Consider the following 17,570-nt stretch of genomic DNA (forward strand, 5'->3'; position numbering starts at 1 on the left):
CGTGAAAGCCCAAGTCTGGATCAGTGAATCCTCCAAACCGAAACATTAAATATGTGTCTGAAACAAGAATTTCTTGGAGAATGATTTATACTGCAGATGAGTAGAAGCAGATAATACAAAATTCATAGCTCCAGCCACCGTGAGTTGCAGAATGTCAAAGGCCATGATATAGGCTCCTAGATGACTGATTCCAGAAGTGGTCAGTAACTAAATGCAGAGAACTACATCAAACAAGTAGCTTGAGAAATCCTGACAGAGGAAGGATGATGAGACTCTGCTCTGTTCGATGACAGCTCTCGGAGGATACCCTAACTACTGCCAAGAGAAGGGAAGAGCTTGAGAGGTCCCATTGGAGGGGCCTTCGTCCCCGATATGAAATATACTCTGACAATGGATATCAGCATCGGTAGCATCATCGGAAGCCAAGACGGTGCTCACATGATTGTCGCCCATGACCGAACACGAGTATTCCACCGGTGAAACATTTCTTGGTGCGGAGTGAGAGTAACGTGTGACATTGCCATACTGCAAACTTGGAACAAGAGGCTCAGCCATGGGGATTTGATCAGATGATGGCATACCATGGCTTAGTTTGATGCCCGATGTCTGTGTCGGCGATGACAGAAGAGAGAGAGCACAATCGGAGTGGAGTACTTGGGATAGCCCATTGGAGAACATCTTGTTGCTGCTGCTGCCGACTCCAGACATGGTGCTTGTCATAAAATGTGTTTGGCCTACTAAAGATCCAAGTGTGCTTATGCTGCTGAGGCTGGTCTCGCTCTCTTGCAAGAAAGGGAACTGCTTTCTTTCCTTGCTGTAGCGGTGAGAAGAGTCGGAAAGAAAAGGGTTCCTGTTGATGATGAGATCTGCAACTGTGCACTGCGTATATCCTGTGCTGTCCTCTGTTTTGACAATTCCAGCCCAGTTTGATTCTGCTGAGGTGGGTGGAAAGATTTGAGGGTATGCCAAGTATTTGGTTCCTGTACATGCAAGAAACAATTTATATGGACAATAGGAGGTCGATTGATTCTGTCAATGATTAGGAGTAGACTTCCCTAGAGACAAGCCACAAATGCAAAGTTCTGCAAACATCATTTACTACATATCTACTAAGGTGTCATTGGAGTCATTTGGCAACTGCAGCAACTACTGAATAACATCATGAACGATTGAGTCATAAATAGCTAGTGCTTGCAAAATTACTTTGTTGTCAGTTCAATTCAGCTTATTAAGAAGATTCAAGTATTACTGGTTGTTCAATGACAAATGCATGCACGATAATGAGCTTTGTCCATGCTGCATAAGAACATGACCAGCTCCATGGCATGGACAACAATGCACGAGGCACATTCCTTGCCAACCTTAGCTGGCAAGCCATCATCGTGCCACATCACATATATTGGTCATCCTTATTATAAGGAAATTAATCATAGAGGCATTGACAGTAGAAAGATGCACATGCTTAAAATTGGCAGGTTTTTGAGATGGGTGCTGAAGAAGATAATATTAAGCCACAAGGGTCTAATCATAAGCAACAAAATTTGAACTGCAGCGAGAGATTAAGAAAAAAAGCAGAAATTTTAAGAATGATGCCACAATCTAAGTGATCCTAAACTAGCTACCTGAATTTACAGAACACGGCTGGGGTTTCCTTCGACGTTTGTTGTGTCCATCAAGACGCTTCCTGCAGCTACGCTTTACCTCATCAAACTCTACAAGCAAATGAAATCTGCAGGAATAGATTATTCAGGATAAGGAAATTGATTCATCAGGAAATTGAAATCTACAAGCAAATGAATTCCGCAGGAATAAATTGAAGGAATAAATCCCCACTGAAATCGGTTTTCTAGAATGTGTTGAAGAAGATAGAAGTCACATTGGGACACCAAAAAGGATCTTAACTGGAGCATGAACAATTTCATAAGCCAAATAACAAGATGGAAATATACACACCAAAACTTCAAAAAAAAAAAATACTATCACACCAGTTTTCAGAGAACAATATCATTTTGCTGCAAAAAGAGAACAAATACACACAAAGGCAACTTCAAGTTATACCAGCAAGAATCCCCTCAAAAAAGTTATAAGAGGCTGAAGTGGAGAAAAATTGAACCTACAAGCAATAAGTAAACAACAGGTGCGGATAGGTACAAGCTTGCAAACATATCACAACAGATAACTGCAACAGAGACTGAAAACCCATACAGAATTCATCATCTTGATGGACAATATCCATTATGAATACAGACTTGAATCAAAGATTTAAAGACAGAAAAGGACAAAATAAGTTATGAAACAAAAGTAAAAAAAAACACTAAAAAATACTTTCAAATCCATGTTAAATTGATATAGCCAACAATATGTTTGCATACACCAGTGATAAGCCAAAAGGTAACCTGATTATCATCCAACTTCAGAGGAAGCTGTTCTTCAACATTCAAAACAAAATACTAAAGTGAGATTAAAGTAAGGTACCTAATAAATATTGTTAGATCCATTAAGAGACTTCTAAATAATTATGTCATAATTGTTAGATTAAATAATGCTTCAAATCAATCAAACTACAGAAATGTCAGATGAATTTATGATATCAAATATCACAAACAAGAACACGAGAAAGGTTATGCCAGGATAAACTTGTTATCCTTTATTAAGATACTCTTATATAATAGTGCCAGGATAGGTACAAAGTAACAAGTTGCAGTGTTATTCACTAAAATAATTGGATCCTTCATATCTAATTGATAGTGGCCTCAAGAATGCTGGAAAACAAGTTTTATGCATTTTATCTAAGTCTCATTCATCCAATTGCTTCAGCTGTGCAATCAGCTTTGGGTTTGCTATTCAAGGGTCTACCATTATCTTATGGTTCATGCAACCAGACGAACCATCTCAATCAGAATGTGTTGCTTGTTGGTCCTTCATGAACATTTAATGAGATCTGTACTGCAAACTTCCATCAGATTAATAATCCAGTGACACCTATTAACTAATATGAAGTTTGCATAAACATTCACAGTATCATGCAATTAAAAAATCACCCTCCAAGTAATTTCATATTATAGACAAAAGGAGGCCTTACTGCTTGTTAAAACCAGTGGCCGTGGCTCTTCAAGTGTTCCATTATTCTAAACATAATTTTAGATCTTAAAGTTACTGACTAGTGTTCCATTATCCTTTGCAAGATTTCTTATTTTCCCGAAGCAAAACTCAACCTTAAGAACACTCAAAGAACCAAAGAAAACCAAAAAAGACGATTAAAAAACTGCACAATATGATCCAGAACAGGCAGTAACTTTAAATAGTTATGCAACAGATTATGAGTAATTGATGTGTGTAGATACTGCAGACTTTGCTACACATAACAAGGGTGTTATACCAGTTTTTATGAATTCAACAGGATGAATACAGATGAAGGGCTTTCCCTTGTGACATTGAGCAGTTCCAAGATCAGAAAACAACGAAATACTGCAAATAGAAAGCATCTACCTAGATCAAATAAGCATGAAGGGCCACCGTGATACTGCATAAAAGACCCAAGCAACCTGCCCTACGTGAACCAAAACGTCGGAGGAACTCCTGTTTCATTACCTGCTGCACTGCTGGCAGAAGCGTTGCTCTTGGCCGCCGACCAGAACCACAGGAGTCTTGGAGTGAGCCTCACAGACCTTGTGGCGGCGGTGGTATTCCCTGCACTTGCTAAGATCTGCTTTGCACCCATCAACCAAGCACGAGGCATTCTGGCTCGCATTGCTCGAAGCCCGTTGCCTCTTCGATGGACCAGAAGATGAAGATACCATCGTCGTAGACGATATCCTGGAGTGGTCCTTCCACCTGTATGATGACCCAGAATCACCCACTCCCCCAAGCTTCAGATCGATGGAGCAACCCGGACCGCTCAAGGGGCTTCGCGGGGCAGAACCGCCGGTTGGTCCGGCCACCAAGGAGCCGAGGCTTGGTACGGCGTCACGATCCAATTCGGCCAAATCCCATGGGGGCATCTTCAGATCCCAGTCCATGAAAGCAACACCTCAAAGCGCCCTACAGCTATGTTATGCACTGAGCTCTTATCTCTTTCACCCTATCGTGACCTTTTCCTTTCTTTCCCTTTCCTTCCTCTTGTCACTCTCTCCTCACACCAAACTACACTTCTCTGCCTCTCTCTGTCAAATCTTGCGTCCTTCCTCACCAATTCATGTCACAACGCACTAGGGCTCCCCCTCTACAGATTCAAGCACGGCCTTAATCAAAGAGAACCGAGACCAGTGGAGATCCCAACAGAGACAAGTGGCAACCTGGATAAGAAGCGAAGAAAGAGGGGAGTGGGACTGCGTGAACCAGGAATAGGGTTGACAAGCCAAAAAACCAAGTTGGCCCCCTGCAGCCGGATCAAGAAACCCAGTCTTGGCAAACGGGTGGAAAGAAGCAAATCAAGAAGCAAGCCTAGGAATCAAAGAACAGGTAAACCAACTGCAGGGCCAAGACTAACAAACAAAATGGACTGATCTTGGCAAGAGATCTCATAGTGCAAGAAGCAAATCGAGAAGTAAAGATAAGAATCCAAGAACACGTAAGCCAGCAGCACGCCGGGAAGTAATCAGCGGCAGAATTGATTTGTAAGTCACAAATCCCCAAGGAACCTAGAAAAGATGAAACAGAGGAGGAAGATTTGGAAGGTGGGGAGTGGGGGGTTAATGCAAAAGCACAAGCCCAAAAGGTTAATAGGCAGCAGTGGCAGTAAGTGGCGGAACTGGTTTTAAGCTCCCCAACCATTCAGTTCCTGAGATGGGGACATCAAAGAGGAACAATAAATGTGAAGGGAGAAGAGGAGGTAGGTTCCACTCTGCTCACATTACCAGCACCCAATGAGACTGAGCACAGATACAGGCAGGCATGGAGATGGGTTGGGACTACAATTATTGGCAGGACGGTCAAGTAAAGATGGACACCGGTAAGTAGTATTAAATGAGAGTGGGGGTGGGTTGGGGGAGAGAAGCCAAGAGGGGCAGCAAGACGAGTCCCTTGGCTGACATACGAGCCTGTTTTGTTGTTCCTTTTAGGTTTTTACTGTGAGTCATTATATACGAAAGAAAACAGGAGCTGGGACTAAAATAACAAGGTTGAGAGAGAGTGAGAGAGAGCGAGGAGGAGGAGGAGGAGGAGGGGGGCAGACTAGGGGTGGGGTAGAGTGGAAAATTGGAGAGACAGGGTGTGGTTGCTTTCAACTTTTCAATGTGGGAGGGGGGGGGGGATAGAGTACAAAAGAAGGGGTAGAAATGGTGGTGCGGAGGAGATTAGCCTCATGTTTCTATTTTCCTCGTTTATTATTCTTCATGGCATGCATCCACTCCTCTCTCTCCTCTTCAATTAAATCACTTTCCATGTTCTTCGGTTCAATCAGCCACGTTTCCTTCTGGTGTCCATGTCTTGGGATGATGTTGGTCAATTCCAAGAGGCCTGGCTTACAACTGCAACTGGCATGCACGCCACACCCTTCTTCTTCTTCTTCTGCGCTCAGGTTTCAAAGTCTCATCACCAGATTACCAAGTGTTGGAAGGTTGGGAACTTGGGAGAAAGAGCTTGGGTCCAACCACCAACATGAGAGCTTGGCTCTTGCTAATTGCAGAGGCTCTTCTTCTTGTTCATAGCTGGAAAACTTCATGTGATGGATGTCACTCACCATTTCTGAATCAGGATGGTACAATGTCAATCAAAGCCTTCATTGAATGGAGAGGAGGACCCACCTGTGGCCAAATAAGCTTAGGGCAGGATCCACCTACCCACCTGCCCACAATACCAAGAGCAGTATCTGGTGGCAATGGTTTCATTCTTGGATGGCACTGGAAGATGAAGATTCCATGACATTAGGGAATGCATTAATGGTTGTGAACGCAATGGCAGATGACTCCACAAGGTTATCTTCTAAGGTTGCTCATAACCATAATCATGCAGTAAATGATTTAGTTGGGAAGAGAATGATACCCATTGGTTACAGGTCACACGTCGCCAACCTCACAGTAATGTAGCTCAATCAACATACTGTTATGTCTTGATTCTTCTAATGGTGCCAAGCTAGGAAAAGGACTGAGGGGACCGACACAGTGACATAGTCCCATCTTGATCTCTAGAGACTAATGGAAAATATATGGTAGGGCCCCATCTATTGTCAAACTTGTGATAGATGAAGAGAGGAGTTTCCTAACGTAGATGACGACTCCCATTTCTTTCGGTGAAGGTTCATGACACGTAATTAGCATGCCATTATTCCACTGTCAAGCTTGTGATAGAGAAGAAAGTCTATACGGTGGCAGCGCCAAATAAAGGCTATTTTCTGGATAGGGAACGGATGCTCTGGAATGATTGATGTGAAAAGCATTGTAATGCACAAGGAAGAAACTCAAATCTGAAGCTGAAAGGTGCTAAGTTTGAAAACAAGGCTATCTTCACAAATTATCATGTCATGATGCTCAATTTTTCTTCGAATAGCAAGTACTTCCTGACATTTCAATCTACTGTCGTATGGTCCATAGATTTAGGTGAACCACTAATCGTGGCTCAAGGAAGAAGGTCATCAGTTGCCTTACACATAATGCCAATCATAGATGTAAACTGGTTGTGTGACACACGTGTGATGTTCTTCCCACGTGAATGTGCATTCGTCCAAAGAAGTCCAAATATCTTGAGGACTACTGAGATCATAAACCAAATTGGCACCATCTCCGTGCAAGAGCAGTAATGGTCCGTTCATTGTCACAATTTTCAGACTTTTTCCTTTATTTTGGTTTGACTTTGGAAGAAAGGTTGCTATCTCTATTTTTCAACTCTCGCCGTTGTTTTTGTTTTTGGTAGACGACTATCCCAAGAGTCTCCTTCCTATGACCAGTGATAGTTCTTTCTGGTTTTTTGTTGTAGATTGAAGGAATCCAATGATAGATGCCAGATATCAAACATGAAGATCAAAGTCTAAATGCTACATGCATGGAGTACCTAAAGTTCATGTGGGGGAAGAAATGTTTACAGTTTTAAGCGATCTGTTTCTTTCAAGCCTGCTAGAAATAGTGAAAATAGCTTGCCGTCAAGCCCTTCTCTGCTACCCTAATGCAGATGTAGATGAAAAAATCCTCAAAAACTTTCCAAATACTGACTGTTACATGCAAGGATCTGGCAGCAATAATCTTTAATGAACACCGAATACGTTCGACAGAAATAAAGAACGAAATGATTGGTACCTTTTGAGTTGGTGTCTTTAACTCAGCCCCTATTCCTTGCTGTTTCTGCATCTTAGGAACATGAAATCATTTTTGCAATACAGAAATGATAGATGCCAACTTTAAGAATCTATTACATAAAAGAATTAGCTGACCCTTTTTATTCATTTTTAAACAAAAGAGCACAACAGATGACAGAAACGTTTGGAAAAGAAAAAGACAGGATCATGAGAAGAACTATATGATTATACACTTGAAATCTAATGATATATTGTTCTTTCACTTTAAGTTCATATAATGAAAGGCTCAAAAATGTAGTTTCGTCATGCAGATTGATATGCATACGCAAAAGCCTGCGCACTATCCATGCAGAATAAAAAAAATATCCGGAAAAGTAAGTTCCAAATACACAAACCTTCATTCTTCCCAGCTGATTTGGAGCTCATTCTATCTTGTGGACCCTGAGACCCCAGACACAGTTGAAACTAAACTCGAGACAGGATGAAGTAGGAGAGAAAAAGCACATCTAGAATCTTTGCCTGGAGTATTCCAAACTACAAGTCGTAGCAACTGGACCACTGTAAAATGTCTTGGTTCATCTAAAAAACAAAGATTTGGCAAGTGATAAACAATGAATATAAACCCTGAAACTGTGGTCCAACACCCAGATGTGTGTTAGACTAGTTTAGTCGTACCTCTGATGATGGTAATAGACAGCAAAACCCACGGGCATCCAGCTTTCACTAAACAAATCCTGCGCTGATCATGATAGGGTGGATTGTCAGTCCCAGACATACGAGTGGAAACTTCGCACGACACTGAAGGCAATCGGATTATAAAAAGAGAACGATCAATGATTTGGTAGGGTTGAAATGTACTTACAGGGTCCAGAGTACATTACACGATCTCTAATGATGAAGGAACAAGATTAGTGAAAGTTCTTGTGGTCCTCTTATGTTTGTCTTAAGCCATGGAATAATGAAGGTGTACTTCCTGAAGAAATTTTAAATTAAGAAAAGCAAGGGACTTTTGATACCTGCGCATTCACCAGTTCAACCCATGCAGTGAGTTACGTGAGTGGTCCTGCGAAACATATTTCAAATCTCGTCAGTCCAGTTGTCTCCCAGCCTCAACCATATTAAATCTACTTGGGGCCACAAAGCAATGTACATTGAATAGTTGTGGACCTTCCCAACAATTATTGTAGTGTTGTGCTTCAAGGTAATTCACACGCAGGTTCATTTATGTAGATCTTGCATATCTTGCTTGGACTACCGACCATGGCGAAGCATGAAACAAAAGCTGCAATGCTATTCTTGACGTGACAATCCAATTAGTATCATATTGGAAATCATGATAATATCTAGGATTAGGTTGGATGAACTATTAATAATTCAACGTTATATCCTGGAGGTATACAATTCAAGGTTCTACATGAAGTTTAGGTATCAAATAAATCGTAGTTTTCAGCAATCAAGGTATTTAAGTTACAGTCTTTTGCAAAGAAAAATTACATACAGCCTTGATCTTCTAAATCTGCATGAACTTTTGCCTGATTATGATATCCTGATGATATTTGGCAAGGAAAATAAACACATAAATAACTCTTGAGTGAAAGAAGCAATTTCTATATTACAATATTGTATATGATATTTGGGGTTTTGGAGCATACACCATCGAAAAGCATTCTACTTTCTTTTCTGTTCTCTCATTCATTATTGAAGAAGAGTTTAGCTTTTCAAGAGCCTAACAGGAAAACTTAGCTATGACGGTTGATATTTTATTGTAAATTAAATGATGAGATAAATGTGTTATATGTGTTATATGTGTTTAAAACAAAGCAATTGATGCAATCAATCATGGGCATCAAATCATACATGAAAACAAAGATATCTAGTCCCAAAGGCCCCACGGGAAATCCTCTCAGCACTCATTGCATCTAGCTAGACTTGATCACTTCAATAATGGAGGTTCTACCAATCCATTCGCTTCAAAATTTCATAATCTCACTTATATTCTTTATACTTCTCAGACTGTGATGGATATTTAGATGAAAGCATTCATATGGATGACTTAATAAAGAAAGATTAAATGGAATCAATTTAGCCAACATATTCCCAAGGTGATCTGACCTTGGGAATATGTTGACTAGCATCCGACCTTCTAAATCTTTTTTAGTTGCTGTAATGTGCGTGAACTTGTCTTCCGTAATGAAGTACTATGATCCCAAGGTGATCTGAATTAGGACTATGCCCTTTGAGAGTTTCTCTCCGTGAGAAGGAACAAGATATAAGTTTTAGGAGAGTGTATCTGTGATCTACAAGGATATAGAGCAGAGTAATGATCAGATCTCTATTTGGATGGAGAAGACTCTTCATGCTAAACAATGCATCCAGATGTAATCAACGAAAAAAACAAACAAAACACCCAAGAACAGCTATTATGGTCAATAATCCTGGCGCTAGACAGCAGCAGGATTGCTGATACAAGGCTATGTTTGTGATCGATGTAGTTGATATTGCCATGTATCACACTATTTCGTTCCTGTCCCAAAGTTAATCTTCACCTATCCACCTGAGTATTCTCTCTCTTTCTCCTACAATCTCATGAATGTTTTTCTAATATTCTTCCCCTATTCAAGTATGGTTTAATTGTCTCCCCCTTACTTGTAAACATGGATGATACAATCAACTTTGTCTATAATCATAGTTATATCAATGATATGACTAGCTTTATCAGCATCATAAGCTTGTCCATTTGATGTGGTTAATTTTATCCACACCACAAGCTTGATTTTGGTTATCCAGTTAATCTTAACTCGAATATTCTTTTGCACATTCTCTCTCTCTTTCAATTATTATGAATTTTTAATTTTTTGGATCTCTCTTTTTCTTTTTCTTTTTCAAGCATTCTTATTTTTTTCACTCATTCATTTTGTTTACCAACCTTGACTCTAATAGTATGAATCTTACAATAATAAGTATGAGTCAAACTAATCAATGTTAATATATATTGAGTCAAACATCAATTTAACCTAAAAGCTTAAGTTGTCAGTTTGTAGGTTCGACTCAAATATATATCTTTGACTCTCTCAATATTTAACAATGTATATATATGTATATATATATATATATAATAACAAAAATCTGTTTTCCCCTTGAATGGTCAAACACAGATTATATCAAATATAAACAGCTAATCTTAGCTCGCTACTACCAATAGCAACAAAAAGGGGACAACCACGAACATATATTAGCATCACGTTATTGCAGTCATGATCTCATATATTTGCGCCACCCGTTCCACTTACAGAACCAAATGGACACAATGTGCAGCATGCAAGTCTCTGTATTGAAAGACTTATCGGACTTGTACAAACGTGTGTTACACGAAAACTCAGTTGAACCTGCCATGCCCTTTCAGCAACTCGGTGCTACTAGTTGACCTTAGAAAATGTTAGCAACAATTGTTGATTTTATATTAGTCTTAGTCGTATTAAATTTGTATTACCACTATGAGATTTATTTGTTTGTGAGATTAATATTAAAAGCTGCCACAGAGTTCTCCAACTTATAAGCTTAAATATATTATGGTATTGAACATTTTCAAAAGACTGTTCTATGGTCACATCAACCAAAATAAGTGAATAAAGTTGAGTATTCTAGTATGTCAACTGATCTTTTAGAATTTTGGGCATGTTTGGCCCCCAATTTTAGAAAGTTGAGATCCTGTTAACAGTTGGATATAAAATCTTACCAAATTATCATTGCTAGCTCTTAATATCTAGGTGCAACACATAGTCAAACACTTGCTAATGAAAAAGAAGTTGATGACTGTGAATATATTATTCCCACGAAAAATGCAGATCTACCAATGCCCGAACTAAAATTATGACGCCTAAAATTGGGGTGTTTTACATTGGTCAGCCAGTTTCTAGGGACATTTTTTGCCTGGTTAAATATTCACAACTGACTTTAGAAGGCTGACTTCCTAAGAGAAATGAGATACAAAATTTTTATCAAATCTTCCATAGAACTTTTTATCTCTAATTGCAATGTGCAGTCAACCCCAGCTCTTAAAACCATAATTAGTATATTATTGTTACTATTTAGAAAATGAAGTTTAGAGAAGACAGATCACAATTGACAGTATTCAGCTTTCACGATGGACATGGTCAGTGATCCATGAGTTGGACAGAAAGGAAAAGAGAAACAAAAGTGACTGCTATAAACTATGTGAACCTCATTTTAGAGCGACACTAGGCAAAAACTCGAACAATCAAGCGTGTGAGAAGATGCATAAACTATGTGCCAGGTGGTATCCCTATCTCGGACAAATACTAGTCAAATATCAGTTTTCTAACATCGACTATGGGCTGAAGAAATTCCTTACCAGCTTACAGATGTGACTGCTCGAGTTAGAAGCGACGGACGGATTCGCAGCCGGACATAGGATCCCGAAATTGCAAGATGATTTCTATATCTTTTCCTTGGAAAACATCAGACAGGCAGAGCATTATGTTTGAAACATCTTATCTATTATGTGCTTGACAACCCTAATTTATTGTCGCATGTCTTGCTAACCTCGTGTTCGAGTAGTCCCATATGTGCCACTGGAGTCCGTGCCACGTCCGAAAGACCGCCATGTTTCAAGTGCCTATCGCACCTATCTGCAACAAGAATTGCCGCTTCACGTGGAATTATTGTCCTCATGAAGCCTCAATATTGCATCTTGGATGATGTAACCTGTCATAAGCAGGTTTATCCTATCATCGCACGGTTGTATTTGTATCAAAGTTCAATAATATTGACTTCCCATGCATCATAATTATCAATTAAAAACAGAATTAACAATAATGATTTCAAAAATTATAAAGAAAAACTATAAAAATCCTGACCATTCGATAATTAATGCACGGTGAGCCATGCAAAGTTGCAGATGTTCCTTACCGACCAAGTCATACTTTTTGTGATCATGATTGAGGGCAGACCAGATGCAAAAAAAAAGCTAGTTCCAGATTCTAGTCTGAATGCAAGCGTACCGTGACATCATCATGGTAAAGGAGCTTCATCAAAATGGTGCGCCGAAACATAGAAACCAGCCACTTCAGCTTTTTATTTTGAAGTAAAACAAACGAGTGACCGCCATCACGCTTACCCTCCTCAGGCGTTTGATCCAAAGGTCTCATCAGAATCATCTTGCCAGCAGAGCTCCTGAAACATACAACTAACTGTTTAAATGCACACCTATCAATGCCCACCAGATGACAAAATATTTTCACTTGGACGGCTATGATGGGATAAAGAGGAACATGAACCCTTTAATATTTAGGCATAACTTGACAGACTCCATCAATTTTATCCGATTTGATCAGAGGTTACATCAATCATGTTAGATTTGAGACGCACCGTTCTTTTTGTTTCCGGTCCGACTAATTTTCATGCATACCTCATAATTTTTCGAACAAGTATAGCTGAAGGAAACTACAGCTATGTGTATTGACATGCTTTAGTTCATGTAAATCACAAAGACAGACAAAGAGAAACAAGAGAGTTCAATCGACAACTAAAGTCTTGGATATATTTGTGGCTCTGATCAAATCGATAGTCAAGAAAGCTGGTCCTTACGAGTATACTGGTCGATCATCGGACCTGACGTCTCCTCACAAATACGGAACATAAGCGTCTTCAGGTACTTCTTCTGCAACGAATCATAGGCACCTAAGTGAAAATTAAAACCAAATTGCTCAGACAAAACCACATATCTCCTTCAAAATACAAGAAGCAGAACTTTTCTGATCTACAATAAAACTATGACTATAATTATTATTATATTTTGGCATATTGATCTATAAGCCACCGAAAGCAATCCCCTCAAAACTTCACCAAGTTAATGAACTTAGACCACTGTCTCGAAAAATTGCATTAACTAGAATCTCATTTAGCATCCTAACACTGTCCAAGTCTGGAAGACACGGAAGGCTACTATGCGTTACTTTCAATTCAGGCACAGTCTGATCACTAGTAACAACTATAGTTGCACAATTAGTAAGAAATTACGAAGAAAATCCATAGAACTAAATAATCGCTTCGTCTCCTTCCTATGAAACGGTGAATACTCCCGATTTAAAAGAAAAGGTCTCGATCTAGCATGATCAAGCAGCAGAAAACACCGATCTGAAGAAAAGAGATCCAGAAGGAAACGCTCATGCAATCCACTACACAAAGACAGACAGGAAAGCTAATTACAATCGGATCGAAGAAAGAAAGGGATAGATCCAAAGAAGAGTTCGTTGATCGGGTTACCAAGAGCAGCGAATCATTGTCTGTGATCTCGGTTTCCTTCACTAGCTGAGCAAAGCAGAGAACCAAATCGGATCAGAAAGGCAAGACGAAACTGAGATAGAGAGGGAAGGAAAAGAGAGCAAGCCATTTCGAAGGAGGCGATCGAGATAGCTCAACAGAGAATGAGGGATGGGGAAGAGTTCGAAACGTTGGCGGGATGGGGTGGGCTCTCTATAGGCGACGAGGCTAAATGTTTAGCTTTATGATTCGTTCGTGGGTTCTCGAATGTCGCCGAGGGCATTGCCGTCTGTAAATTTCAATCTCGAGTCTGGAATTTTGGGCGGTTAATTTTTGAAAAGCGTATTTAGAATAGCTGTTAAAATGCCCATTCAACCGTTACAATGATTGTAACGGTTCGTATATTTCGTATATTTCATATTAGTATATCGGACGTCTTAAGAAGCGGTAATTACAACGCGGACGGCAAATAGCGTGTCCTATTGGTTCAATCTCGACTATACCAATAATAATCAAATTAATGCTCCAAAACAAGTCAATCGCGATAGTAAGTCTAATCCAAGCCAATAGCGTGTCCTCCCCGACACGGATTAATAGTGGTCGATCGTACGTGATATGTTAATAGTGGTCGATTCTTCGAGTGGCCAGCTTGTACCTCTTGTGCGAGCATCGATCGACCTGCATGGATCTACGTCGAGTAGTGTCGTTTTGAGCTTTCCGGAGCTACTTTATGCTATGCGACGTCATCTTGTATGGCTTCGGATAGCGCAGGAACAAGCGATCGTCACATCGACATAATGCAACATATCAATCATGAGGCTTCGCGTTGGTGTTGACATGGCTGCTGACTATTGCCACGGGGGTGGTACTCCACCCCCCTCGCCCCCCCCCCAAAAGAGGCGTGCCCTTGGTTCCTCGTGGAGGGGCTTAGGGCATGGCTTGGTGCCTTTTGCTAGCTGGGTCAATTGTCATGTTGGGATTGGTGGTTCAGTCGTTGGTTAACCCAGAGCTTCAATTTGGGAGCTAGACTAGTTAAGTAACATAACTTGGGGACTAGGCTGGTTGAGCAATACTACTCAGGTGCAGTGATCGAGTAACACTGCTTAGACGTAGGACTGGACGAGCAACATTGCTCGGGCACATGACTAGTCAAGCAATACTACTTAGGCATTGACTTTGTTGAGCACACTGCTCGAGCACTGGGCACTGGACTGAGCGAGCAACACTGCTCGGGGCACTAAGCACCGGACTGGTCGAGCCATGTGACTTAGGCATTGGGTTGACCAAGCAACACTACTCGGGCATAGGACTGGCCGAACAATGCTGCTTGGGCATAAGTTTGACCAAGCAACATTACTTGGGCATCGGATTGGCCGTGATGTGTGGTTTGGGCATTGGACTAGCCGAGACATGACCTGGATATTGGATTGGCCACAAGGCGTGGCTCAGGCATCGGACTAGCTGTGAGTCATGGTTCAGGCATTGGACTGGCCGCGAGGCGTGGCTCGGGCATTGGAATGGTCAAAACATGACTCGGACATTGACTGGCTACGAGACATGTCTCGTGCATTCGACTGACCAAGATATGACTCGGACATTAGATTGTCCATGAGGTGTAGCTCGGGCATTGGACTGGTCGAGACATGACTCAGACATTGGACTGGCTACGAGGCATGGCTCCTGCATTGGACTGACCGAGATGCAACTCAGACATTAGACTAGTCGCAAGGTGTAGCTCGGGCATTTGATTAGTCGAGATGTGACATGAACATTGTTTGGCTGAGGTGCACAACTCGGGCTCTATTTGGCCGAGGTGCACCACTCGGACACTGTTTGGCTGAGGTGCACAACTCAGGCACTATTTGGTCGAAGTGTATCACTCGGACACTGTTTGGCCAAAGTGCATGACTCAAGCACTGTTTGGTAGAGTTGCATGACTCGGGCAATGTTTGGTCGAGGTGTACCTCATATGGACTGGACCCAACACTTGGGTAGCCGGCTTATACCTCATATGCGAGCTCTAACCGACCCACACGGATTCGCGCCGAGCGATGCCGTTCCAAACTTTTCGAAGCGGCTTTGTGCTATGCGGCGTCATCTCGTACGACTTCGGATAGTGCGGGAATAGGTGACCGTCGAGTCCGAGGTGTCACGTCGATGTAATGCACCATATCAATCCTAAGGCTCAGCGTTGGCGTTAATGTGACTACTGACTACTACCATGGGAGTGGTACCAGAATATACCCTATCAGGAGTTACTTAGGGAACTCTCTAACATCATCTGGCATAGTAATTAAAATAAATAACTACTTCACGGTATAAATATTTAAATTTAATTTTTATTATTTTCCTTTTCTTCCCATCCTCTTTGTTATTTTGATTTAGGGAGCTAATTACCATCTGATGCAGTAATTAAAACCGAGAACAACTTCAATAGATCCACAGAATGATTATTAATCAACATAGACGAAGACCTTTCTTACACTTGAGACTAATGAAGTTCCATCAAGGGTGGGAGCCTCTTCCATGATAAGAATCGCCAGGGAACAACACAAGAGCGGAGACAATTAACCACGCAACCAAGTGGGAGAATGAGAGAGAGAGAGTGTGTATGTAGTGGCTTTGGGTGCTTAGATAGATGAGCAGGGGTGGGTGGGTGTTAGAGGAGGAAGCAGGCTAGCCAGTGTAGACGTGGACGCCGACGGCGAGGATGAAGATGGCGGTGAGGGCGAAGAAAATGATGGAGTGGACGAAGATGGCGATGCCGCTGGTCTGGAGGGTGCCGAACTCCACCAGCCGCCCCTTGCCTGGGATCTGGAACAGCAAGCCCGGGGAGAGCAGCACGAAGAGCACCACCGCCACGAACACCGGACCCCAGTCCGCCATCTCTCTCTCTCTCTCTCTCTCTCTCTCTCTCTAGATCTCTCCTTCCTTGTCCTGCTACTGATGGTAGTCTCTATCTTGCAGTCTTTGCAACAGGGAGGGGAGGAAGACAAGAGGTTGAGGGAGGGATAAGGAGAAGGGAAAGGAATGAAAAGGTTTTGTGTGCGAACCGGCACATGCAAAAGGCAACACCACTACCATCTCAACCACCGGGGGTCTCCTCAACGTCGTCTATTGTCAAGTTGCCGCCCATGGCCGAGGAAACGGACAGGAGAAGGGAAGACGACGAGACACGTCGAAGCTTCTCCACGCGGGTCCACGTCAGCGAGGAATGGAATTCCCTAACCACTGTTGTCGGTGGCGATTGTGCAAGCACGCACTTTGATGATGCCTTTTATTTTATTTTATTTTATTTTATTTTAATACTATTATTGAAAATTCTGATCGTCCAACTCGTTCGATCGCGAAGCCAATCTCTCCGTCATAGCTATAAGATTGTGAACTGAGCATGCTCGATCGAAGATCTTACAAAATTATATCCGATGCATACAATTAGGTTAATAAAATTAAAAAATAATAAAATATTTGAACGAATCGAAAATCTTTTGATGAATTATTGTACATGTCATCTTCTTATAAAGAGTTTAAGTAATTGTTATGATAAATGATAAGTTAATATACATAAACGATTATCCACAGTATGTTTTTACTTAGCTTACGTGTCAGATTAATGGGGCATCTAAACGAATATCAAGTTGATGCTTACTTATCAATTATTATTATTTTATTTTATTTTATTAAATATCATTGATTAATATTGATTTGTCTGTAAAAACACTATATGCTTTTACTTATGGTGCCCCACTGCGATGATTTTATTATCTTTTTGAATTTATTATATAATATAAAGAAATCAATCTATCGTTATCACCCTCTTCGTTTTTCACAATGCTGCATCTTCCTCTCTTTCCATATTATCATCCTTTTTTATTTTTATCATATTTATTTTCTCTCCTTATTACCATTGCTAAGGACCCCACATACAACATTCGTTATTCCTCGGTCGCCTCTCAGTGTCCTCTTTGCATTCTATCATGCTCATCATCTCTAACTCCTTACTGTTTTTGCCTTATCTTCTTTCGATTCACCTATCTATCTATAAATTTTACTATAAATT

The 17,570-nt window shown here is 40.9% G+C and overlaps 2 protein-coding genes and 1 long non-coding RNA gene across 6 annotated transcripts; all 3 read right to left on the minus strand.

The window, feature by feature from the left end:
* Window positions 1-54: 54 nt before the first annotated feature.
* On the minus strand, window positions 55-5,094 carry LOC135617791 (squamosa promoter-binding-like protein 16). The gene is made up of 3 exons (XM_065118412.1): window positions 3,592-5,094; window positions 1,623-1,729; window positions 55-980 (listed from the first exon to the last, which is right to left on the minus strand). The coding sequence occupies exons 1-3, from the start codon at window positions 4,017-4,019 to the stop codon at window positions 313-315; spliced, it is 1,203 nt and encodes a 400-aa protein (XP_064974484.1). The 5' UTR covers window positions 4,020-5,094; the 3' UTR covers window positions 55-312.
* A 1,892-nt stretch (window positions 5,095-6,986) lies between these two features.
* On the minus strand, window positions 6,987-13,372 carry LOC135617794 (uncharacterized). Of its 4 annotated transcripts, none has more exons than XR_010488844.1 (8): window positions 12,836-13,372; window positions 12,250-12,421; window positions 11,792-11,953; window positions 11,601-11,696; window positions 8,379-8,518; window positions 7,904-8,291; window positions 7,624-7,807; window positions 6,987-7,274 (listed from the first exon to the last, which is right to left on the minus strand). It is a non-coding gene; the product is annotated as an uncharacterized LOC135617794 (long non-coding RNA). The 4 variants fall into 4 exon arrangements; XR_010488846.1 differs by lacking the exon at window positions 6,987-7,274 and having other exon boundaries at window positions 7,315-7,807; window positions 12,250-12,273; window positions 12,366-12,421; XR_010488845.1 differs by lacking the exon at window positions 6,987-7,274 and having other exon boundaries at window positions 7,315-7,807; window positions 7,904-8,026; window positions 8,245-8,291.
* A 2,567-nt stretch (window positions 13,373-15,939) lies between these two features.
* Window positions 15,940-16,590, minus strand: LOC135616239 (uncharacterized). Its single transcript, XM_065115430.1, has one exon. The coding sequence runs from the start codon at window positions 16,394-16,396 to the stop codon at window positions 16,187-16,189; it is 210 nt and encodes a 69-aa protein (XP_064971502.1). The 5' UTR covers window positions 16,397-16,590; the 3' UTR covers window positions 15,940-16,186.
* Between the last annotated feature and the right edge of the window lie 980 nt (window positions 16,591-17,570).

This window comes from Musa acuminata, chromosome BXJ2-7 (assembly GCF_036884655.1).
Source record: "Musa acuminata AAA Group cultivar baxijiao chromosome BXJ2-7, Cavendish_Baxijiao_AAA, whole genome shotgun sequence".
Classification (NCBI taxonomy): domain Eukaryota; kingdom Viridiplantae; phylum Streptophyta; class Magnoliopsida; order Zingiberales; family Musaceae; genus Musa; species Musa acuminata.